Source organism: Lithobates pipiens, unplaced genomic scaffold (genome assembly GCF_037356315.1).
Source record: "Lithobates pipiens isolate NorthernLeopardFrog02 unplaced genomic scaffold, aLitPip1_a1.2 Scaffold_16, whole genome shotgun sequence".
In the NCBI taxonomy this organism is placed as follows: domain Eukaryota; kingdom Metazoa; phylum Chordata; class Amphibia; order Anura; family Ranidae; genus Lithobates; species Lithobates pipiens.
Genome location: NW_027507748.1, coordinates 346,571,660 through 346,597,890, shown reverse-complemented (window position 1 = coordinate 346,597,890; position 26,231 = coordinate 346,571,660). Strand labels below are relative to the sequence as shown.

At 43.3% G+C, this 26,231-nt stretch overlaps 1 protein-coding gene across 3 annotated transcripts in view; it reads left to right on the top strand.

Moving 5' to 3' along the window:
* The first annotated feature begins 7,079 nt into the window (after positions 1-7,079).
* The window catches only part of SRSF10 (serine and arginine rich splicing factor 10), a 35,168-nt gene continuing 16,016 nt past the window's right edge, over positions 7,080-26,231 (top strand). Inside the window, exons 1-5 of one of the 3 annotated variants that reach the window (XM_077481835.1) lie at positions 7,080-7,270; positions 10,720-10,826; positions 14,472-14,573; positions 25,514-25,673; positions 25,773-25,820. In XM_077481835.1, the coding sequence (XP_077337961.1) occupies positions 7,206-7,270; positions 10,720-10,826; positions 14,472-14,573; positions 25,514-25,673; positions 25,773-25,820 (482 nt within the window). In that variant the 5' untranslated portion in view covers positions 7,080-7,205. Of the gene's footprint in view, positions 7,271-10,719; positions 10,827-11,132; positions 11,472-14,451; positions 14,574-25,513; positions 25,674-25,772; positions 25,821-26,231 lie in introns of those variants that run through there. The other 2 variants (XM_077481837.1, XM_077481836.1) reach the window with 2 other exon arrangements.

Sequence of the window (26,231 nt, the reverse complement as noted above, 5' to 3'; positions counted from 1 at the left end):
TGAGAGTCCAACTTGTTCAATGGTGAAGGGATCACATCGTCACTTGATATATTGATTGAAGACACACTGCACAAGCGGATTCTTCTTGATTACTGCATATATCATTTTTCACTATATGGACTTTGTATTGATTATTTATTATTTATTTGCACTGTACTGTCACTTTTTGATTTTGTAATGTGGGATTTGGTAATTTGACCTATAGTATTCTAGCTGCATTGTTTTTCACTATTTTATTTATTTTTTTACTTTTATTATTGTATTTAGCGCTGGTTGATTTCTTATTTTATATTTTTGCACCAATTTACTACAATTTCAGCAGCTAATATGGATGTATTCCAATATTTGGAAAATAGAGAGGTTAAACTTAGTGATATCTTTTCACGTACCCCTATTTCTGAACAAACCCCAGATGTAGTCTTGGCCTTTAGAAAGCTTGGTCATGTTTTTGAGAAAAAGGTTAAAGCTTGGTGGGACATTGTTTCCTTTCAGCAATATATTTCAGCCAGATTAATACCACGTCGTTTGAGATGGGATGTTCCCCCTAACGATGGACTCCTTGATAGAGATTCCATGTTGGAATGGGAAAGTTTTTTCCTAAATAAAGGTTTGGAATTAATGGAATTTCTGTTGAAACGAAAGCAAAGAAAAATGACCATTTTAGAAAATCAGATTAATGAGATTAGGAACTCTATTGAATCATTTAAGGATACCCCTGATTTCATTAGACTCTCTGTTGAATTAAAGGACAAGATAGCAAAGTGGGACTTTGAGGTCCAAAATAAGAAAAAGAAAAAATTCATGAGAGACTCTGATGATTTCAATGGGGGGAATGTCTTCAAATGGCAGAAAATGAACCAAACTGAGGGAGATATCCCCCACAATGTTCCTACTGAGGTTGATGTTATGACCCCTATACCCCCACCTGGCTCCCAAGGCACCCCTATTTTGGAATATTCTGTGCCTGGGCCCATTAACACTAGGAGTGGTGCTCCTAGGGGTGGTGCATATAGTAAGGGATCCCGTAACAATTATGGAAGAAAAAGAGGTAGAGGTAATGGTAATCATGATAGGAATTTGGATTCCAGGGATGTCCCTGTTAATGAGTCCCAGTACTATTATGGTTATCATTCTCCTAGCAGACAGGGTGGATACCAGTCTGATTATGGTTCCCATCAGAGGGCTTCTTATGGTGGTCAACCTAGGTACCCCTTGCCTGTGTCTAATAGGTATGCACCATTACAGTATGGAGGAGCTGTAGAGGGAGGGGATTTTTCGGGTGCACAGAGTGGACCTGGGAGGGGCCCTTATATGCAACCCCCTGTCCACCAACCTATCAATCCACCATTTGCACCCCCACCTACCCACCAGGAGTGGTGGAGACAGCAACCCTACGGAACCCCCCGGTCGGGCAATCAGGTTCGAAAAAGAAAAGAGAGAGAGGAAGGAGAGGGGGCAGGAGAGTTCAAAAAGCAAAAACCCCAGTAGGAGCAGGTATTTATAACTTAAGTGGGTGCCCATTAAGTGACAATGAGTTAAAAGTTTTGGATAGGGGTTTAAAATTTGCTCCGGTTAGGAATTTAAGTAAATTCCATACATATGTTAATATCCAAAAGTTTATCAGGAATTTGAATATGAAGAAATATTTCTTATCCAACCCGGTTAGACAAGTAAAAACATTTGAAAATCAACACTCTAATCTCCGTAACAAATCTACGTTTAATCCTTTAAATACCGATAATAAGTTTCTGGAGGTTTTCAAAAATGTTGTCATAAACGATCTAGACAATCTCAAAGTACGTAAAGTAAAGGACCCCCAGTATATCAAATTGGGAATAGAATCCCTTAGGAGCAGGGATGACATTATCATACGCCCCGCAGATAAAGGGGGGGGTTGGTTATTTTAAATAAGATTAATTATATGTCCGAAATGAATAAACTTGTCAGTGATACTGATACTTACCAAATTTTGAACAAAGATCCTATGTTGCAGTACAAGGATGAATTGCATTGGTTAATAGAAGAAGGGAAAAATAAAAACATTCTTAACAAAAAGGAGGGATCATATCTTGATCCATTGTTCTGCAGAACCCCCATTATTTATAGCCTGCCAAAAATACATAAGGATTGTGTCAACCCGCCTGGCAGGCCTATTGTCAACGGTATTGACTCTATCTCCTCGAGAGTGGGTCAGTACATTGACACCTTCTTACAACCCCTGGTGTTGAAAACTAAGGCATTCCTTAAAGACACTAAACACATCATTCAAATTCTTGAATCATTAGAGATCACGGCCTCTTGTTTTCTTGTAACCGCTGACGTTGGTTCATTGTATACTATTATAGGACACAATGATGCGCGAATTTCAGTTCAGTGGGCTATGTCCACTTATTCTGATCTGTCTGAGTGCCATAAAAAGTTTATTCTCAAATGTTTAGATTTTTGTCTTTCTAGGAATTATTTTTGGTTTAACCATCAGTTTTACCTACAAGTAAGGGGGGTTGCCATGGGGGCTAGGTTTGCTCCCAGTGTGGCCAATATATTTATGGCCCACTGGGAGGAGGATGCTGTCTTTCGGAACCGCCCCAAGGAATTAATTTGCTACAATAGATTCATAGATGATCTAATCTTTATATGGGACGGTGACCGGCTTGGTTTGGATAGATTTATCAGCACCATGAACGCTAATGATAAAAACATCCAGTTATCATGGAATATTAGTCAAGAGCGGATGGTGTTTCTGGACCTGGAGATCAAAGTGAATGATGGGCTAGTATTAAAAAATCATTTCAAGCCAACCGATCGGAATTCGTACATTCCTCTGGGGAGCTGCCACCATAAGTCTTGGTTATGCAATATCCCCAGAGGACAGTATGTAAGATTAAGGCGGAACTGTTCTCGTATGGATGATTTTGTGCTTCAGGCCCAAACCTTATCCTCCAAATTTCAAGAAAAAGGATATGATAGATCTGCTCTTGAACATGAAATATCTTTGGTCCAACAGATGGATAGATCTCTCTTGGTTGGAGACAAAGTAAAAAAATCTGAAGCGGAAGGGGTTAATTTCAGAATGGTTCTGGATTATAACGTACAGTATAAAAAAATTTGAAAAAGTTGTTGCTAAAAACTGGTTTATATTGAAACAGGATCGTGTGTTGGGTCCTCTTTTACCTACACGGCCCTCTTTCATATACAAGAAAGCTCCCTCATTACGTGACCAGATAGCACCTAGTGTTATCGATCCTCCTGTGCATACCGAAAGTAGACTTTTCTCTTTTCTATCCGGCTTCTACGCGTGTGGTAGGTGTACGGCATGCAGACATTCCAAATGCAATGTGAAAAGGAGAAAATCTTTTATTGCCACGAGTAATAACAAGGAATATAAGATTGATAAACTTATTACCTGTTCTACTGTAGGGGTGGTATACATGTTACAATGTGGATGCGGTCTCCAATATATTGGTAGAACTTCCAGACCCCTACATGTGAGGTTGGGCGAACATGTGAATAATATTAAAAAAGGTCTCAAGACTCATAATGTGTCTCGCCATTTCAAATTGGTGCATTCTCAGAACCCCAGGAGTTTGAGTTTTTGGGGGATTGAGAAGGTAACCAAACATTGGCGTGGAGGTAACTTCATACGCCAATTAAGCAAACGTGAGTCTTATTGGATCCATGAAACAATGGTTCTTGCCCCGAGAGGCTTAAACGTGGATTTTGATTTAAATTGTTTCATTTCGGACAGATAATTGTTTTTCCCTTTTATATATTTTCATTTGTTTTTTGTTTGTTTTTATTTATATATTTTTATATTTATTTATTCATTTTTTATTTTTTTGATTAGTATACATAAATTTGGTACATATATATATATTTTTTATGCATATGTATATTTATTTTTCATTAACCCATGCGTGGATCAGTGTAGCTTCCTGATGACATCAGCGGCATTGTGGGTTTACATTTTAGGTTCTCATTGCCAGTAATGTTGGACTGATTAGGAGATACACACATATGTGGTCCTTTTTCAGTGCTATAATATTGCATTGCTTCTTTAGGCAATATCATTTTTTTCACATAGTTTATGTGGAAATAACTAGAGGATTGCTATGTGTCGCTAATTAGTAGACAATATTTGCGCTTTCCTCTGGCTTTGTTCTTGCTTTTTATTAGTATTGTTTTTAAATATATCTTCTCTCTCTTTCTTGTACTGTGTTTGAGCGCAGATCTGTGTTCCGGTGTCACGTTTGATACGTGCTTCTCCTGGCACTTGTCTGGCGCACAACTCTGTTTTCTATTGGCTCAATATTAGTGTGTTGGTTTAAAAGCGGCCGTCCGACGTCATTCCGTCACCGCTGATGAAGTCCCGCCTACTTTTTGGGACGCAACGCGTACGGACCACGTGACTCGCGCCGTGACGTCATCCGCAAGCTGACACACTGATCCACGCATGGTATTCTTTGCCTAGCACTCAGCACTGGAGATCAGTGCACACAAATGTGAGTGTAATTTTTTCTTTTACTTGCTTTTAATAAATTGGTACCAACGGAGAGCACTAGATTTGCTTGTTCTTTTTTCATATGTTATCACATTGATCTGATGATACGGAGGAGAACCTTACCTGGGATTACTTCCGTCTGGTCTGCTGCAAACTTATGATCTACCCTTGATGGGAACATGTGTTTTTGACCTGTCTGATATATCAGGGGTCCACTAGTTGAGGTGAGAGTCCAACTTGTTCAATGGTGAAGGGATCACATCGTCACTTGTTATATTGATTGAAGACACACTGCACAAGCGGATTCTTCTTGATTACTGCATATATCATTTTTCACTATATGGACTTTGTATTGATTATTTATTATTTATTTGCGCTGTACTGTCACTTTTTGATACCAGGGATGATGCCTGTAGCTGCAGACATCATTCCAGTATAATCACTGCAACTAGAGGGAGTCCATGGGCATCCTCCCGGTGTGAAGTGGTAAAGTATAACTAAAAGCAAAACCTTTTTTTTAAGATTTGGATAGAGCAGAGAGGGCTTAGAACACCTGAAAGATTTGTATTGCTGTCTGTGGCCCAAATCGTGAATTGTCACCAAAACAGGAATAGAGGGGAAATCTTCATTTCTCTTCCTCTCACTTCCTGTTTTAGCTATGGAACAGGAAGTAAAGAGAAATCTCCCCAATGGGACACAGATAGCGAGGAAAAACGTCCAGGGGTTTTGAAGGTGTAGATTTCCCCCCACTTCCTGGCAACAGAATAGGAGCTGAGGGGAAATTAACTCCAAATTATGGATACACGTACTAATGGTCAGATTTTAGGACAACAGACAATCCCCTGCCAAAAATCTGATCATGTGTACGAGGCTTTAGACTCCATATACACTGCTAGATTCTCTGCAGATTTTTGTCTTCAGATTTACCAAAACCATGTAGCGCAAGGGCCTGCCTTATTGCATACACATTGAAACTCCTAAAGTTTCACCTCATATTATATGGTTTTGGTAAATCTGATGGAAAACCCAGCAGAAAATCTGATTGAAGGGATGTTTAATATACAGAGGTATCGAGGGTCTATCAACCCCTATACTAACAACATCCTATCACTGATAGTGTGTATGGGGCTTTAAGGTTTGATCTCATATTATATGGTTTTGGCAAATCTGAAGGCAAAAATCTGCAGAAAATCTAATAGTGGGTATGGGGTCTAAAGCCTCGTACACATGATCAGATTGTTGGCAGGGGATTGTCTGTTGACAGACTGTTGTCCTAAAATCTGACCGTTAGTACGCTCCTTTTGACAATTGTTGTCCAACTTTCGGCCAACAAACGTTGGATGATATGCTAGTAAACTTTTGGTGGACAATGGCCTGATGTCAGATTTTCGTATTGGTCAGTACACAAATCTGTCACACATCAAACACGAAAATTAGAAGAAGGGGCCCAAGGGGTGGCGCTCAAGAGCTGAAATTCCTCATAGTACGTCACTACGTTCGTCTTTGAGGCACGACAACTGTGTAACGATCGTATGCAAGACTGTCCCCTAATCTATCCATCTTTAGACGATCCCTGAAAACCCTTCTTTTGAAAGAAGCCTATCCTGCTTCTAACTAATACTGTTTTACTTCCTCCATCAGCTCGTCCCCCACAGCTATTACCTTTTGTATCAATTGACCCTTCCTTTTTAGATTGTAAGCTCTAATGAGCAGGGCCCTCTGATTCCTCTTGTACCAAATTGTAATGTAACTGTAATGTCTGCCCTCATGTTGTAAAGCGGTGAGCAAACTGTTGGCGCTATATAAAACCTGAATAATAATAATAATAAAGACAAGATGCTGACACACACTCTTTAGACAAAAATCAGATGCTCGGTTGGCCAACAATCGTACCGCCTGTGCGAGGCTTAATGCCTCGCACACACGTTCTGATTATCGGATGATAAAAATCGCTTTCGGATTGATCGTTCGATAATCGGATTGTTAGTACACAGCTTTTCGACAGCCGATCATGACAGTCCATCCATTAAAATCCAAAGGGATAAATGCGAAAATGTAGCTCAGACGACAGCCATCGTACGACAATCGTTTAATCAATACAGTAAAAATCGATAGACGAACACCACGCATGATCAGAAACAAAAATAAAAAAAATAAACCAGGACACAGAGGTCACACGTATTTTACATCATTTCAAATACGTAGCTACGCACAGCGGAAGGTCTTTCCCGAATCGTACGACAACAATCTTACTTTTTAAAGAGCACATATTGCACTGTTGTATTCAATATTAGTTTTATGCAATAAAATGCGAACGATACGTCGTCCGATAATCGGAATGGGCGGTACGAGGCATTAGAGTCTATGGCAACGTCACAGGACACGTATCTGTTCCAGCCACACACCAAATGTAAGTTAGGTGGAGGGAGATTCCATATAAGGTGACACAAAGGAAATAATCAGAAACAGAAAGCGCCGCTCTCATCACCCCCCCTCCTCATCTCCTCCCTGGTATGGTCAGTCACAACACAGCTCCGCCCATTACTAAGTTAGCGCGCGAACCTTCCCGCCCAGCACACACTCTTCGCCCCGCCCTTTCCTCAGGAAGTCTCGCGCTGATCAGGAGAGAAGTGACGGCCATTGTGCAGCTGTGTGGAGCGGTCCTTGTTGTTCGCGTGCTTCGCCGTGTCCTCCGTCTGATAACGTCATGTCCCGTTACCTGCGGCCCCCAAACACGTCTCTCTTCGTCCGAAATATAGCAGACGATATCAGGTGAGTGAGGAGAGGCCTTGGGAGGCGGGATTCTACACAGCGTGCGCTGGAGTCTTCTTACCGTGTGAGCGGAATGGCGGTGACACCCCGCGGCACATCGCCCCCTGGAGGTGGTGTGTGAGCTGTGCGTCGTTGCCTTCCACTTGGCGTGCTGTAGGCCTTTGTATGAGCCGTGTGATCGCAGCACATGGTGTGTGTGTAGGGGGAGGGGGTGTAGCGGCCTACTAGCGCACGGACCTTGGCCGCACGCGTGAAGGGGAACCCACTCTTGTGTATAGCACGCTGGTTGGATATTTGTAAAATGGCATGTGCGCCCTACACGAGGGGAGGTTTGTCAGAAAATGCTGGGTTGTCCTGCGCTTCTGAACACTGCGCATGCTCAGTTGTAGACACTTCCTAAGCGCTGGTTCACTCCAAAACATGGGGCGGGAAAGTTGTGTGCCATGTGTTCCCTGTACTGCAGGTGAGCACACTGCCTTTGTCAGAGCAAAGAACCCACAAATTGCAGGGTACCACATTAAGTGGCTGGATGCAGCACATTCTGTAGTATTGCATGTTGCGCCCCCCACGTATGTCCCAGTGCATTTAGCAGCACATTTAAAAAGTGGAGGGCCACCCTAAAAAAAATTACATGAATGTTCACAAAATAAAAATGTGTAGAGATTTTTTTACCTACCGGCAACCCCTGTTACTAGGCAGTCTTCCTAATCTGCCTCTTCCTATTCCGTGGTGCTTCCTCCTCTTTGGCGAGCTGCCCTGTTGTCTTCTAGGACAAGGTTTCTTAACTCCAGTCCTCAAGACGCCCCAGCAGGTCGTTTTCAGGCTTCCCAATATTTTGCACAGTTGATTTGATCATTTTCCCTGCCTTTAGTAATTACCACAGCCATTTCATCTGAGGGAAATCCTGAAAACATGACCTGTTAGGGCGCCTTGAGGACTGGAGTTGAGAACCACTGTTCTAGGACATGTGTCCCAGAAAACGGGGCTAGTCACAAAACGACTCGTGCATGCGCAGTAGGAAACAGGCAGTGAAGCCGCAATGCTCCACTGCCTGTTTCCCTTTGCTAAGATGGCGGCGCCGGCACACGATCCAATGGACGGATCGGTCTCGCTGGACATGTAAGACCCCATTCACACCTGAGCGTCTTGTAGCTTGGAGCCTGAAGGGGAAAAAATCCATTATTTTCAATGGAGATGGTTCACATCTCCACTCCATGTCGCCTGAAGCTCAAACAAGTTCCGGACCCTTTTTTGTCGCTCGAATTGAGCAGATTTGGGCATTTTTTAACATTGGTGACCTTTTGCCCTGCACCAAATCGCGGTAAAAAACGCTCCAAAAAACGCTTAAATGCTACGCTCAGGTGTGAATGCAGCCTAAGTGTCCTTATTAAAAGTCAGCAGCTACAGTGTCTGTAGCTGTTGAATTAAAAAAAAACACATCGACCACCTTTTTAGGCCCCTTTCACACTGGGCTGTAACGTCTGAAAAAAATTGTCTGCTTTCACCCCAGTGTGGAAGGCTTTCACGCTGGCTCAGTGCACTAGCAGGACGGTAAAGTCCTGCTAGCAGCATCTTTGGAGTGGTGTATTCAATGTCAATTGAAATCAAGGGGCAGTGTGGCTATACCGCCGGCAAAGCAGCGCTGCTTTGCGGGCGGTTTTACCCCTTTTTTGGGCGATAGTGGGGGGCTAAAACAGCTCGCTAGCGGGTGAATAGCACCATCAAAACCATGCTAAAGATGGCACTGCTCTACCGCCAATGCCCGCACCGCCCAATTGTGAAAGGGGCCTAAGTCTGACATAACCGCGTCACAGAAACATGTGTTTTTGTATAAACCAGGTCAGGGTAAGCTCACATGTTTTTAGATCATTTGCCAGTGCTTAGAAATCGATTGAACACATTTCTTATATGGGTCCCATTCACATCTGTGCTGACTGTTTTTATTTTTTTTTCCCCTGTGTATGAGTGCCGATACCATTACCTATCTTTAGTGTCGTGTGATGGTTTGTTTTGATAGGGCTCATTCACACCATATCTGCGTCATGGTAAAACCACAGATGTCTTTTTACAGCCTGTTCAGAGGGGCTGGCGACAGTGCTATTTGAAAGGGTTGTGTGCAATTTTTCTGATCACACACACAATTTGCATTGGAATTGCACCCGAGCTGCAGGCTGGCCCAAGTGCATGTGAACCAAGTCTTAATGTATCTGTTTTAGTGCTGGAGAATTTGTGCAAGTGCTTGGTATCGGTGCAACACTAATGTGTGGGTTGTTTGTGTTTTTTTTTTTTTTTTTGTATCTTTTGTTTAACCACTTCAATACCAGGCACTTCCCCCCTTTCTGCCCAAGCCAGCTTTCAGTGCTTTTTTTTTTTTTTTTTCCCCGTTATAAAATGTTGTAAAGATCTCTTCTTGGATGACGGGCACTCATAGGCAGCACTGAAAGGTGGCACTATAATGGGTATAAATGGCGCCTGAAAGCGAAATTGGTGGGACTGGTAAGCATGCCCTATTCTGTGATATAGTGAATGATGGAATATGCTCTACAGGAAATGAGCCAAGTGAGCACATTGGGTTGGCTTGGACAGAAAATGCATTGAAAAGGCTTCTAGTTATGAAAAGTGAAATCCCTCTTGAAAAGGTGAACTTGGAAGATGAGATCACCTTTGTTAGCATGTTAGATGTTCCACCTGATTTTAGGGTGGAACATGTGACCTGTTCCCAGTACTTCAGGCCCCCCCTCCCTGTGGCAGCAGTACAGGGAGAAGTTCCACTAGCTTTCACTGTTTGGACAGCATGGCCTGAGCAGGGCTCCACCCACATGTACTGTCTTGGAAAAGACCCCAATTCAACACAGCTCAACAAGTGGAGTATTGAAGAGGGAATCATTGAAATTTCTTTCCTGCAATCCATGGTTGCAGGAAAGAAATTCAAACCGTCTGGCTTGCCTTTAAAAGCATTTTGTTCCACCTCTAGAATTGTGGAGGCTAAATTGCATGAAATACAACAATGGCATTAAATGGATTGGTGATAGTAAAGCTACATTATGTCCTTTCACACTTTTTTAGATTGAACTACAATTTTTATACCTAAAGGCAGACCAATGTTAATGGATTAAAAAAAAAAAGAAAGGTTTGCACCCCCTTCTGATTATTGCAGTTACAGATATCTTCTGTTTTTCTATACAAGAAGTCCTTTTTACTTTTGACCAATACTGACTTTTTCTTTTTTTTTTTAAATGTGACGGAGGGGCCATGTGAAATTGAAATGTATACCGATAACTGAAGACAGATGTATGAATTTATAGGATTCAAGTTTCATATGTGAAGTGACTTTTTATTCCACCCAAAAAATGAATAGAGTTTGAGATCCAGAAATGTAAACCAAGTTTATTTTTTCTGATTTCCTACAGGGTTTTTCAGAGTACTAAATATAATCTGTTTTATTTCAGGTCTGAAGATATTCGCAGAGAATTTGGTCGATATGGCCCTATTGTTGATGTATATGTCCCCCTTGATTACTACACGCGACGTCCAAGGGGATTTGCATATGTTCAATATCCTTTCTTCCCTCAACTGGGTTATGAGGGAAAATGTCCTTAACAAAGATTGTGTGAGAGGTAACTGCACACAAAACAAATTGCTTTGATCCTTTTTATGTTGCTCACTATACATTGCAAAGTAATTCACGAGCACGCTTTGTTTTTTAACTTCTGTGCAATGTAAAACTAACAAAGATCTAGTAGTTGCGGTAGTTTACTAGTAAATATTGCAACAAATCCAGTCAATTTATTGTGTCCACTTATAGTTATGGATAGATTATTTCCTTCACTTTTTCCTAATTCTGCTGTTCTGTTACCTCAGAATTGTAAAGCTGTACATTAAAGGCGAAACTACAGAGAAAGCATGAAAAGAACTTTAGAGTAGAGACAAGTAGACAAAGCAAAGACCCCTTAATGATCAGGCTTGAAGAATAAAAGGGAAATTGGGAAAAGAAAAGCTGGAAGGACAAGCCAAATAGGAGTCAAAGCTTCGCTTAATTCACAAAAGTGGGAAAGTTATTTTTGAAAGTTAAAGATAAAAGCATGAAGCCCCTCCTGACAAGTCCTTCTGACAAGCTCTTAGAAATAAAAGGTCAAGATGTCGTTGAATGGTGACCAAGATTACAGGAGACTATGTATCCTACCTTCATGTGTCCTCTTGTGTAAGTACGCAACTTGATATGGATGGGTCTAGTCAATAGGGTTTGACTAGTTATCAGTCTGCAATTTTGCAGGTGGATAAAGTGTGTGTGTGTGTGTGTGTGTGTGTGTGTGTGGTGGGTTTTTTGTTTTTTTACGGCTTGACTATTCCATTTTACACAACACGCGTACCTGCTGTTTGTAATGTTCCAAACTTCAGTTCAGGTTAGATCTCAAAAGTAAATATCCTCGGCGTGGTGTTTTTTGCATGGTATGGTATTTTGTTTCTGTATTGTCATGTTACATTTACTTTTTTGGTTTCATTTTTCTATTTGCTGCCCCTTGATAGTTTTTACAGGTGGCATGAGGATGTTTTTTGGGGGGGGGGATTTAAAAAAAAAAAAAATGCTATAGCAGAGAAGTGCCAGAATAGGGTTGGGTGGAAAGTGGTTAATAGAATCTCAAGCATCCATTTTTTTTTTTTTTTTTTTTAAGTACAATGTGCATTTCACATTTTAAACTGGATGCAGAGGAACTGTGCTGTTATTGGTCCATATAGCTTCCTGGTAGTCTTAAAGAGTTGAAAGGCACTACCTTACCCACACCAAAACCTATTGGGCCCTTGCTGTGGAATCTCAAATTATGGGGGGTGTGGTGTTAAAAGGTGAACTTGGCTGTTTAAAATTCAGACTTTGCACTGTGCATATAGTTGAGATGGCCAAAATTAAGGTTATTTCAGTTGGGGTTATAGGGCAAAAAATGCTGTGCTCTCAATGGCAGCCAAAAGCTTTGTTTACTTCCCCCCCCCCCAATTCTTCTATCCTAGTTCTAGGGGGCTGTTGTGTCGTTTTTGAGGCTATATAGCTTATATTGCTTGTTTCAGCATGTGTATAAAGTTTCTTTCCCAGAGGGTTAGTGATGTAAGTGGTGGGTGTGAGATCACCTACCTAGAATGCAAGAGATTTTAAAAGGAGCTTGCATTAAGCATCTTGCTGTTTATGGGTTGCTTTGAGTTACCTGTTGTAAGCATGAGAATGATAAATTTGCTAGGTAACATCAGCTATTTCTTCTGGGACCGATGAAATATAGAAGCCTCCAAAAACCCTGAGGTCCCACATGGCATTTGGGAAGAAGGAACTGATTTGAGACTCTGGCTTTTTTTTTTATTTATTTTTTTTATGCCATGGCTAGATTGTGAAACTTGTGATTCGCATTTCTCACCCTAAGGAGCTGTGTAGAGGAGGCTGAGTTCTGATGTGGTTATTTTATTTTCCGATTTATTAGTTGTTTCTAATGTTCACCTTAAAGTGGTTGTAAACCCTTACAAACCACCTTGACATACAGGTAAGCCTAGATTAAGGTTTACCTGTGTGTCCAAGAAATATCTCCTAAACCTACACAGTTTAGGAGATATTTACAAAAAGGCAGGCACCGCTGTCTATGGCGCATGCGCCGTAGACAGCGGCGGACTGAGCAGGCCGCAGATCACGGCCATATGCCGCTCGTGTCAGCACACATGCGTGGGAGTGGCTTAATTGCACCTCCGGCGAATCAGTGCCCGAGCAGCAAGATCCGGAAGTCACTCTGGGATACATGGCAGCAGTGAAAATGGAGGACAGTTTCGTTCTCGGGTAAGTTATTCGTAATGAGCTAGTATGCTATGCATACTAGTTAATTATGCCTCTGCCTTACAGGTTGCATTTAAAAAAAGTGCCTTTACTTCCTCTTTAATAGTGTGTATCTTGCCAGTTTTTTTTTTTTTTTTTTGTGAGGTATGGCTTTACTTGACTGAGGGCGCACACACTCAGGTTGAACATGGTAGCACAGGTTGGTACTTCTGAAATGCTAGTTGCCTGGCAGCATGAATGGTTTTTGAAAGTGGGGAAGCTGGCATGAAACAAGGATCATGCTGTATTTACAGACCTGACTTAAGCTTGTGTGTTGCTTCTTGGTCAATGGCTTAAAGCACCAGTGAACCTTCAGCTGAAATTGGCTAAATACATTCCAGATGCCTCAAAACAAGTCTTAAGCTCTCTGTAGAATATAGAGAATATATTGGCTTGCTGTTCAAAAGATTTTATTTAACATTTGATTTTTGGAATGAATGTGCTTTACAGAATGAAATGCCACACTGTTAGAAATTCAGAAATTTTCCATCCTGCTCCCTGAAATTTCTTAAACTTTCTTAGAACTAGAGGTGCACTGAATAGAAATCATGGTGCCGAAAATGAGTTTTGAGAAATTTTTGTATATAATTAGACTTCATTTAACATTATCAATTTTAAATATGAATTTAGCGCAAGAAAAATGTATCCCTTTTTTAAATTCTATGAATGTCTGCACACTGGTGTATTGGGTTTCCATTGTGGTAGTAAAAAATCCCACTTGGCTTTTTTGGTCAGTTAAAAAAACACGTCATTTAATGCACGTGTGTGTGTGTGTGTCCCCATCACGTGACCTATGAAAAACACTCCATCAGCACAGTAAAATTGTCATGAATTTGTGTAAAATTCACGTATTTTTGGTGCGATTGTCGGCACCCTTTTTTTTTACTTTTATTCTGAAGATTAATGCCATTTTTGGGCTAAACGTTTCAGTGCATCTCTACTTGGAACCCTTTCCTAAGACTTTTTGTTCAAATGCTGCCAATCTGTGTATTTTTGGCGCTATAGGTCTGACTTTAGGTGTGAATGTTGGACCTCTCCAAAGCATGTTTCCAAACAGAATGAATCCTTAAAAAAAAAAAAAAAAAAAAACGCTTTGTTTTCAAGCACCTGGGATATGGGGTTTAAAACTATCAAACTAGAGATGGGACAGCTGGCATTTTCAAGATCAGCAATGGCAAACCCTGTATTTCCTTCTGTTCATGTTTGTCTGGACCTGTTGACTTAAATTTTCCTCAAGTGCAGAGCAGTAGTAATTCTGCAGACTAGTATTGTAATGACCCCTGCTGGTACAGTTAACATCTAGTGGGAACCAGCACTATTTCATCTTTTTGTAAAGAACCTTGACTGCAAGTACATTTGAAGATGTCCGTGATGCTGAAGATGCTTTACATAACCTGGACAGAAGATGGATTTGTGGACGTCAGATTGAAATTCAGTTTGCACAGGGAGACCGGAAAAGTAAGTATACAGTGAAGAAAATCTTTGCATATTTTACTCTAAAGTGACACTAAACACTGGTTAAATACAAATTCTGTAAGTTTGTTGTAATTCTAAGATTTCCATTGCCATGTTCATTCTCTGTGGTCCCATGATATCTGTAAAGAATACAACACACCAACAGAGATTGATTTCTGAGTGACAGGCAGTGCACACAGAACCTGCACAGCTTTACACACCCCAAAGCTGACAATCTCTGCATCTCTCGTTTAGAGTCTGGAGCTTCAGCCTGCTATTCAGTGCAGTTAGAGTGTAAACTGTCTGCATATGTTGTGAATAAATGTAGCTTTTGAGGGCCAGGTCACACTACATGCAGTCCAGGGTGGGACTTGTGTATGTTTTCTGCATCAAAAACAAATGTACAATAGGTTATATAGTTTTCCATGGCATAGTTCACACCAGAGCCTGCAGTTTCTGTGTTCCAAAAAAAGTACATGCTGCTTTTTTCCTGCACTGGAATGCTGTAAACCCCACTGGAACACACGTCCTTAAGGTTTAAGAGAGGGGGTAAAAATGCACTGGACTGCATCAAATGTGCTGGCATGCTTCCAGACTGTTTCTATGGTGTGAAATGGCTATCTTGACAATGGCACATGCTGGGTACTACACTTTTGAGGCAAGGCTAATGTAGTACATGGCCTTGTGCTGTTGTCAGATTGTGCCCTTTTGTGAATGAGAGCCTGCTTCACAACATAAGCTGACTGTTTTCGCACTCTCTACACTGACTGCCGCTCTGGACTCTGTATGCTAGAGTTTAGAGATGAGGAGGCAGTAGCTGCAGAATGGGGGGGGGGGGGGGTGTGTCTGACTCTAATTTCCTTTTTAAAGTGGTTGTATACCTCAGTCATGAAATCTGAACAAACACATGTATATGTCGTGTTTAGAAAATAAAAAGGTTCCTGGATGGCCTCACATCAGAGAAATGGCATCTTTATTGGTCAATAAAATCCAAATGCAGTCACATATCAAATATGGAAAAACAGGATAAAAAATCTAACGCGTTTCACGCCTTGTTCTGGCGCTTAGTCTATCTAAGGACAGAGCGAAATCAGATATAAATATCCTTAAAGTGGTTGTAAACCCTTACAAACCACTTTGACCTACAGGTAAGCCTAAATTAAGGCTTACCTGTAGGTCCAAGCAATATCTCCTAAACCTATATGGTTTAGGAGATATTTGCCTGAAAACGGGCACCACTGTCTACGTCTGCGGCGCGCAGGCGCACTGAACGCGGCAGTTCCAAGAATGGAGCTACCGCATTTGTCGATTCCCGTGCGCATGCGCGGGAGTGACGTCATCGCGGCTTCGCCGAATGACAGCGGCGGAGCTGCGAGACTCCACCAGCAAGATGGATGCGGCGGACTACAGGGGACAGCGGCGACTTCGCTGGCTCCTGTGTCAGGTAAGTGACACATAATGGGCTACTATGCGATGCATAGTAGTCCATTATGCTTTACCTTTGCAGGGAAAAAAGGAAGTAAACTCATCAGGGTTTACTTCCTCTTTAAGTGTCTATGGGATGAATAGCCAATCAAAAAAAATAATTGCAGGCTAGTGTCCACTCATCTAATATACTTTACTTGGAAAATAGAGTACACCTGAACTAAAAAGGAAGAAAAATCCATAAAGATACTTGTATCCAAGCTCTGTGTGAGCAACTATGAACCAGGGAGAAGCAAACGGTACACAAAATAAATAAAAACAAAGACATGTTGAAAAAGAACAATGTATACAGACTTGTTTCATTGTTAAAGCATTAGTAACAAACCCTGCACACGTTAACCCCACCAATACTGTTCTGGATCTAGTCAAAAAACAAATATGCAAACAGCGGAGGTCAAGTGGTATGTATACATATTGTGTAAACGCATGTAATTTCAAACAGATTGTTAGGATGTGTGAATATGATAAACACTTTTATACATAATGTATATACTATGTACCTCATATGTATAAACCAACCTGGCTCTCTGCATAATGGAATTTACATCACAAAACCTGTTATAATAGCCAAATGTACCTAAAATCAAGTGACCACTTGAATTAAACAGGGAGAGACCTTCACACAGATGATGGGGGGGGGGGGGGGGGGCACTAAAAAAAATGTAGTCTCCCCATAGATCAAGAAAAACATGAATGACCGCTGACTAAATTTGATTATAAAATAGTATCAGCCTTGGCATAAAGATATAGAGGACAAGCCCTAACGGAAGATAGAAAATCCTGCAAAGAGATTGAATGGTATATGGAGATCATAAAGAGCAGGGCTCGACAAAACCCGGGCGCAAGGTCGCATTTGCGACTAGAATTAGCAACCTGGGGCAGCACAGCTGGGGGTATCCTTTCTCCATGGACCCCCCCCACCCGGCGTGATCGGGCCGTTCCGCCGGTAATTGAGGCCTTCTGCGGTCCTGTGATTCCTTCTGGAATCTGGCGCCCTCTTGTGGTGGCTGTTGGTATGACAACCAGCAATGCTAATGGAGCTTCCATTGCCTGCCTATCTCCTTCCCTTTATTTAGAACCCCCTAAACATTTATATATATATATAATTATATTTTATTCTAACACCCTAGAGAATAAAATGGTGGTTGTTGCAATACTGTCTGTCACACCGTATTTGCGCAGCGGACTTGCAAGCGCACTTTCTCAAATCGCCTTTCAGGACAACCCCGGAGAGAGTAGCTCCACCTTGCAATCAGGAAACACATGCCCACTTTAAAAACACCTCCTCCTCCTCCATGGCTTCAGTTATTGTGTTTCCTCCTTGGAGGAAGCATGTGCCTGAACCAGGGAGAGCTACACTCTCTGCAGGGGAGTAAGGCTTACCTTTTGTTGCAGGTTGTTTCTCTTTGACCCCCAGCAGCATCTCCACGGGGAGAGGACTCCTGGAGCTCCTGGTCCCGCCATCTCACGGGAGTAAGGACCCTCGGAGTGCCGGCGTCGGGTGCCCGGTGTCCGCTTGTTAGCGCAGGGAGGGCTCTGTTGCTGGCGGAGGCCGCTGCAGGTCAGCGGCATGGCTCCGTTTTCGGCGCCGGGTCCCGGGCGGCGACGGCGTCGTTCACGGTGACGCGCGGGCGCTCTGAGGGGGCGTGGCGCCGTGGTTCAGCGCCTGGAACGCAGGGGTCATGGGGCGGGTCAGGTGACCGTGTGCTTCCGCTTCCGGCCGGCCTTGATGACGCGGCGGCCGGGAAAGTTTAAAATGAGAGCTGTTTGTAAAATAGCTGCCTCACTCAAACGATGGAAGAGTGCAAGCCAGCTATGGCGGAGACAGGCGCCCCCAGCACCGGTCCAGCCCAGGTACGTAAGGTGCACTGGCACCCTCTGCTTTACTGTGGGTATGTCTTTGTTTGTTCCCCCCTCTTGGGGGCCTGTCGCTGCAGGTCAGAGGTGGACTTCGCTCTGACCTTTTGCAGCCTAGTTCTGGGGTCTCACTAGTAGGTCTGTTTGGTGGTGGGTCTCTGCACTGGCTTGGTGTTAAGCAACTGGTTGTTGAGAGCTTTTAGTGAATTAAACCTGTATGTCGTTTCAGGAAAAATCACTAGGAAAAGCTAGACCAGGTCAGAGAAAATGTCCTTCCTGCAAAACCCCCCTCAGAGATTCATGGCAGAAGGCAATGTGCAGAAATTGTATCAGAGAATTGGTGGAAGAGGAAACATCTCAACAATATAAGGATTTGTTTTCTTCGGTTAAAGAGCTGACAAACTCTTTGAGTTCAGTCAAGTCCATCCTGATACAAAACCCTCCCGCACAGACCGAGCCTCAGAACTTACCGCCCAGCCCCAGGGCGTCGTCATCCAGACAGGTGGAAACTGAAGAGTCTGGAGACGAAGGGGGTAGTACTCTCATCTCCTTCAGGGATTCTGAGGAGGAGGAAGAGGAAGAAGATAGCAGGGGCTCCAAATTCAAGCTATCACTAGAGGAAGTAGATGATATTTTAAAAGCAATCTACACTACTCTAGAAATTCAGGAAGAAAGAGTACAACTGTCAGTTCATGACAAAATGTACCAGGGGTTGGACGAAACAAAACGGCGAGTTTTTCCTGTCCACAGGGTCCTCTCAGACTCAGTGAGAAAGGAGTGGAAGGACCCAGAAAAAGCCCCTTTCTTCTCTAAAGCTCTCAAAAGAAGGTTTCCCTTCGAAGATAAGGACTCAGAGGTTTGGAATAAGAAACCCAGAGTCGATGCAGCTTTCTCGCAGGTATCCAGACGAACGGATCTAGCCTTTGAAGATATGGGGATCCTTAAAGACCCAATGGACAAAAAAGCTGACTCCATCCTTAAAAAAGCTTGGGATGCCGCGTCAGTCAGTCTAAAACCAGCAATGGCAGCTACGGTGGTGGCCAGGAATCTGGAATGTTGGGTAGAGAAGCTGAAGAGCCATATTGAGGCGGGGACACCCCGCAAGGATCTCTTAGAGTCCTTTCCACTGATCCTGAATGCAGTCAAATACATGGCGGATGCATCAGCAGAATCAGTTAAACTGGCCGCTAGGTCTTCGGCTCTTGTAAATTCAGCCAGGAGAGCAGTTTGGCTGAAAACATGGTCTGGGGACACTGCCTCTAAGGTCAAGCTGTGTGGTCTTCCCTTCTCGGGTGACTTGCTCTTTGGTCCTGATTTAGAGTCTGTGCTGGATAGAACAGCCGATAAAAAGAAGGCTTTTCCAGTTAAGAAAAAGCAGATGGCTAAAAAGAATTTTCGTGCTTTTCAGCAGTCCCATAAAAAAGACCAGGAGCACAAGAGCAGATGGGGTTCACAGAAGGGCAAAGGCAGGGGTGGAGTCCTCTTTAGATCTCCCCCAGAGCAGTCCCCTAAGAACAAGTGACAATATCTCCCCAGTGGGGGGGAGACTGTCAGCTTTTCGCGAACAATGGGACAGGCTGTCTCCAAATCTGTTCGTGAAGAGCGTTGTCGATCAGGGGTACAGGTTGGAGTTTTCAGAACCACCCCCGAGCAGGTTTTATGTGACAACATTGCCAAGGGATCAGGAGAAGGCCTCTGCAATGAAGCTGTTGTTACAGGAGCTGATACAGCAAGAGGTTCTGATTCAAGTCCCAGTAAGCCAGCAGGGCGGGGGTTTTTATTCACATATTTTTCTGGTGAAAAAACCCTCAGGGAAGTACCGTCTAATCCTGAATCTGAAATTCCTGAACAGGTTCATTCGGTACAAACATTTCAGGATGGATACAATTTTCTCCATCACAAAGCTGTTGACCCCAGAATGCTTCATGGCATCCCTGGACCTAAGGGATGCCTACCTTCATATACCAATTCATCAGGCATCGCAGCAGTTCCTGCGCCTGGCATTGAAGGTAGGGAGTTCAGTATGGCACCTCCAATTCAGGGCTCTGCCGTTCGGACTCTCGTCCTCTCCCAGGGTCTTTACGAAGATTATGGCAGAGGCTTTGGAACCCCTGAAATTGAAGGGGATTCCAGTTGTTCCTTATCTGGACGACCTTTTGTTTTTTGCAGACTCCAGGGAGCAGGTCCTAGTCAATCTCCAGAGGGCCCAGTCTCACCTCGAGGGCCTGGGATGGCTTCTAAACCTAGAGAAGTCAATCCTGACCCCCTCACAGGAAATGAAATTTCTGGGGTATACATTAAATTCGATTCTCCAGAAAGTTTTCCTGCCGTTGGAAAAACAGGAAAAGTTACAGCTAGCTGTACAGCGGATACAGAGCAACCAGACAGTCTCAGTCAGGATGGCTATGGCAGTTCTGGGCCTGCTTACGGCAGCAATCCCGGCTGTTCAGTGGGCCAGGTTCCATTCCAGGCCCCTTCAGAGGGAGGTTCTGTCAAGCTGGTCCCATCAGGATCCTTTGGAAAAACAGCTAAAAATTTCGTCAAAGACGAAAAGGGCTCTTTGGTGGTGGAGAGACCAGGCAAACCTCTCAAGGGGCCTGGTGTGGACCTTTCCTGTGGACAAGCGCCTTACTACAGACGCAAGTGCCTGGGGCTGGGGAGCCCATCTGGATGGTCAGACATCTCAGGGGGTCTGGTCCAAACAGGAAGCTCAAAGATCATCCAACTGGAGGGAGTTGAAGGCGATCTTTCTGGGTTTAGTGGCATTTCAGCAGAGTTTGAGAGGCCACCATGTTCAGGTGTTGTCAGACAACACAACAGCGGTTACCTACATTATGAAGCAAGGGGGAACCAGAAGCAGGAGCTTGATGGAGCTGGCCAATCTGTTGTTAGCCTGGGCAGAACAGAACACAGCCTCACTATCGGCAGTGCATCTGAAGGGCTCTCAGAATTTGTTTGCGGACCTCCTAAGCAGGCGCAAATTGCTAGAGGCAGAATGGAGTCTGAATCAGGAAGTGTTCCTGATGATCTCCGAGGCCTGGGGGGTTCCTCAGGTAGACCTTTTTGCCAGCTAGCAGAACTCAAAGGTGGACAGATTCTTTTCTCTTCACCGAGGAGATGCAGCAATAGGGTTGGATGCATTCGCTCACCCCTGGCATTACCAGCTGTGCTATGCCTTTCCCCCCTTTCCTCTAATTCCACTAGTACTGAGGAAATTCAGGGAAGAAAGGACAGACTTAATACTAGTCACTCCTTTTTGGCCAAAAAGACCCTGGTTCGCGGGTCTTCGAAACCTAGCCTCGAAGCCCCCATGGAGGTTACCACTCAGAAAAGATCTGTTATCCCAGGGGACAGTAAGTCATCCAGAAGTGGAACTCCTGCAGCTAACCGCCTGGTTTCTGAGGAGGACCTGTTAAAGGCTAAAGGTCTCTCAGATAAAGTAGTAAAGACCCTGCTGTCCAGTAGGAAGGCAGTTACACAGGCAATTTACATGAAGGTCTGGAAAAAGTTCAACTCCTGGTGCAGTTCTAGAGAACTCAAGGTCAAGAGCACGGTGTCCGTCTTGGAGTTTCTCCATGAAGGAATGGAGAAGGGTCTCGCAGCCAGTACCCTGAAGACTCAGGTGGCTGCCTTATCAGTTTTCTTTGAAAAGACTTTATCTAAAGAAACTTTAATTTCTAGATTTTTTAGGGCTCTTGCTCGAAATAGACCAGTAGCCCTTAAAGACTTTCCCAGTTGGGATTTGTCTACAGTTTTACAGGGTCTCTCGGGAGCACCGTTTGAACCCTTACAAGAAGCTTCTTTACAGAAGGTGGTTTTAAAAACAATCTTTTTGGTGGCCATCACCTCGGCCAGGAGAGTCAGCGAGCTCCAAGCTCTAGCTATTACAGAACCCTTCCTTTAGAATTTATCAGGACAGGGTGGTACTGAGGACGGATCCAGCATTCCTACCGAAAGTATCCTCAACTTTCCATTGATCACAGGAAATAGTGTTACCTACATTCTCTGCAAGCCCAGCAAATGCAGGAGAGGAAGTTTTTCACACATTGGATGTGAGAAGATGTCTTTTACAGTTTCTGAAAGTTACTAAAGAATTTAGAAAATCAAACGCCCTCTTTGTGATATTTTCTGGATCACGCAAGGGGGAGAAAGCTTCTAAAAGTACGCTGGGTAGGTGGCTTAAGTTGGCTATAACAGAAGCCTATAAAGCAAAAGGAGAAATACCTCCCTCAGGTATTGCTGCCCACTCTACTAGATCCACGGCAGTTTCCTGGGCTGAAAGGGCCGGTGCCACGCCTGAACAAATCTGCAAGGCTGCCACTTGGTCCAGTTATTCGACATTTCTCCGGCATTACCGGTTAGATCTACTGTCTGCAGCAGATCAGGCCTTCGGCAGGAAGGTACTGCAGGCAGTAGTCCCGCCCTAGGGTAAGTTTCTCGGTTATCCTCTCCGGGGTTGTCCTGAAAGGCGATTTGAGAAAGACTCAGTTAGACTTACCGGTGACGGTATTTCTAAGAGCCTTTCAGGACAACCGTTACTTCCCTCCCTAGGTTATGCTTAGTAAATGTATTAAGTTCTACCATGGTGTTGTGCTTTCTGTGCTTTGTTTTCCAGCGTCGGAAGGCCACAATAACTGAAGCCATGGAGGAGGAGGAGGTGTTTTTAAAGTGGGCATGTGTTTCCTGATTGCAAGGTGGAGCTACTCTCTCCGGGGTTGTCCTGAAAGGCTCTTAGAAATACCGTCACCGGTAAGTCTAACTGAGTCTTTTTTTTGGGGGGGAAATAATTTATTTAACCACTTCCCGACCAGCGCACGACGATGTACGTCGACAGAATGGCATATCGGCGTACAGGTACGTCCAATATTCGCTGCCGCCCTGCCATCGGGAGCGCGCCGGCGCACTCCCGCGCTGGTCGGGACCCCCGTGAGTCTGGTCGCGGGACCCGCGGACTCGATCGCCGCGGGCATCCCCGCGATCGTCTCACAGAGCGGCCGAATGGAGGAAATGCTGTGTAAACAACATTTTTCCATTCTGCCTAGCAACTAGTGACGCTGATCTCTGCTCCATGTGATTGGAGCAGAGATCAGTGTACACTAAATGAAAGCCCAACCCCCCCCCCCCCCCCACAGTTAGTAACACACCCCTAGGAACACTTAACCCCTACACTGCCACCCACTGGTTAACCCTTTCACTGCCAGTGTCATTTACACAGGAATCACTGCATTTATATAGCAGTGATTACTGTATAAATGACAATGGTCCCAAAAATGTCCGATGTGTCTGCCATAATGTCGCAGTCACAATAAAAATCGCTAATCGCCGCCATTACTAGTAAAAAAAAATTAATAAAAATGCTATAAAACTATCCCTATTTTGTAAACGCTATAACTTTTGCGCAAACCAATCAATAATCGCTTATTGCGATTTTTTTTTTTTTTTTTTTTTATACCAAAAATATGTAGAAGAATACGTATCGGCCTAAACTGAGGGAAAATATTTTTTTTATATATTTATGGGGGATATTTATTATAACAAAAAGTAAAAAATAATGCGTTTTTTTTTCTAAATTGTCGCTCTATTTTTGTTTATAGCGCAAAAAATAAAAACCGCAGGGGTGATCAAATACCACCAAAAGAAAGCTCTATTTGTGGGGAAAAAAGGACGTCAATTTTGTTTGGGAGCCATGTCGCACGACCGTGCAATTGTCAGTTAAAGCGACGCAGTGCCGAATCGCAAAAAGTGGTCTGGTCTTTGACCAGCAAATTGGTCCGGTCTGAAAGTGGTTAATAAAAAAAAAAATAGTAAAGTTAGCCCAATTTTTTATTTTATTGTTAAAGATAATGTTACGCCGAGTAAATTGATACCCAACATGTCACGCTTCAAAATTGCACCCGCTCATGGAATGGCGACAAACTTTTTTACCCTTTAAAATCTCCATAGGCGACGTTTAAAAAAAAAAAAAAAAAATTCTACAGGTTGCATGTTTTGAGTTAGAGGTCTAGGGCTAGAATTATTGCTCTTGCTCTACCGATCACGGCAATACCTCGCGTGCGGTTTGAACACCGCTTTCATATGCGGGCGGGACAGGGTGCGTTAAAAGAAAAAGATTTTTTTTTTTTTAAACATTTTTATTTTTTTCACTGTTCTTTTAAAAAAAAAAAAAAATGGTGTCACTTTTATTCTTATTACAAGGAATGTAAAAATCCCTTGTAATAAAAAAAGCATGACAGGTCCTCTTAAATATGAGATCTGGGGTCAGACCTCAGATCTCATATTTACACTAAAATGCAATTTAAAAAAAAAATTGTCATTTGAAAAAAAGAAATAAAATGTCCCTCTAAGCGATGTGCAATGACTTGGGGGGGGGGGGGGGGGGTCGACAGCGGTATCTTTCCCTCACTCTTTTCCATGTCAGGCCAGGGACAGGTCCGGATCGCCGTTACCGACCTTGCTCCTAGATAACAAGCAAATTTGTCAAGCCCTGATAAAGAGAATACCCGTCTCACAGTAACCGTCTTTTGTGAGATGGGTATATCCTCATATTTGGTGGTTTTGATAACGATAACCACACAATTGGTATGTGAACATTGTGAAATTAAACTGGTTAGTTTAATGATGGCCCTAACCTAGATGCACTTTTAACATTGTGCACAATCTATTTGTAGGATTGGTACACACCAGTGTTGCTGTTTGTCTTGCATTCTCAAATTAACCAGAATGTTCGGGAGAATTCACTGCTTTCAATAGAATCTGTTCATCCCAAATGCATTGCTGTATGTTGGGGGGGAGTCCTGCATGAATGTGGTTTTATTTTTTGTTTTGCAAAAAAATAAAAAAATTTAAGGCTGGGTTCATGCTAAGATCGTGTATGGCTCCCAGCAGATGTCTGGTGTGTCCCTGTTCTCAGTTTCTGGGACAAATTGAGCCTGAATTGGGACCCGAAACTGAGCCATAGATGCACAGGAACCCCGTGCAATTTGCTTTGTAGTCGCCATGGAGATGTGAGCCGGCTCCATTGAGAACCGGTTCTCAATCTCCTCATGCAAATTGGTTCACATCTGCGCTAGTGTGAACCCAGCCTAAAGAGCTGTACTGACGAAGTATGGAAGCTGATTCTCCATCTCCTAAATACTAGCTCCCTTTCCCAGGTCATTATCTCCTGAATCTAAAGGCGATAACAGCATCTATCTCTCAGCATATATTTCTCTTTTGATAACATGGAAGTGTCAGTTGGGATAAAAAAATTCACCTTTGCAAAGGCTACATGCTCGCTATGTCTATAAGTGCCTGAATGTGGTTTAAATACTTGCCTTATTCCTCACTCCAGCAGGGTCATTTAGTGCTGCAACCAGTCCCATGCAGCCTTCTCTGTAAGCTGTGGCTGACTCATACTCAGCCGCCTTGGCATATTCATCCTGAGGCTGTGCTCGGAGACTGGAGCTGGGGGCAGGGATGTAAGGCAAGTACTACAGCCTGCACAGTAACCTCTAGGCCATAAGCATTTAACCTTTTCAGGGGGAGTAAAATTCCTAGTGCTGAGCTTTCATATTCTGTGAGGTTGCTTGTTTTTCATTTATTTTTATCCTTCCACTTCATAGCACCCAATCAAATGAAATCCAAGGAGGGGCGAAGCTCCTATGGTTCTTCACGTTATGATGATGACCGATCCAGGCGTTCTAGAAGCCGCAGTTATGAGAGGCGAAGGTCCAGGAGTCGATCTTATGACCAGAACTATGAGAGATCCTACAGTCCTAAAGGGTAAGTCTTCCATGCTTGTATTATAACTATCTTGCTTAAAAAAAAAAAAAAATCCTTATGGATTGTTTTCACACACCCCCCCCTTGTCTCTTCCTTCAGAAGATCTGATAGACCGCGCCGTAGCAGAAGCCGATCAAATCGTGGCAGGTACATATCTTTTCTGTTTTGATAACCTTAGTTTTGTCAATCGTCTAGTCTACAGACTTTGCACAGTATGGAGATGAGGTAAAGCGTGTTACGTTTAACTTTTCAGCCATTCTTAAATATCCTGCTAAAGCGTAGAACTGTCTTTTGCTAGTCAAAGGTTTTGTTTGTTGTAGCGTTGGTGATCTTGGTTACACTGGTACGGTCATTCTAGTTGCTACAAGTGTAGTAGGCATAGAAGAAATGGACTATGCAAAGACGAGTGGGAAATTAGTTTATGGGATAATGGTACATTTGGCCTAGGAATTGTTAAAACTAAGGCTTTTGACATATTTTTGGTATCTTAGAACGTTAACGACTTCAGCCCTGGAAGGATTTACCCCCTTCCTGACCAGAGCACTTTTTGCAATTCGG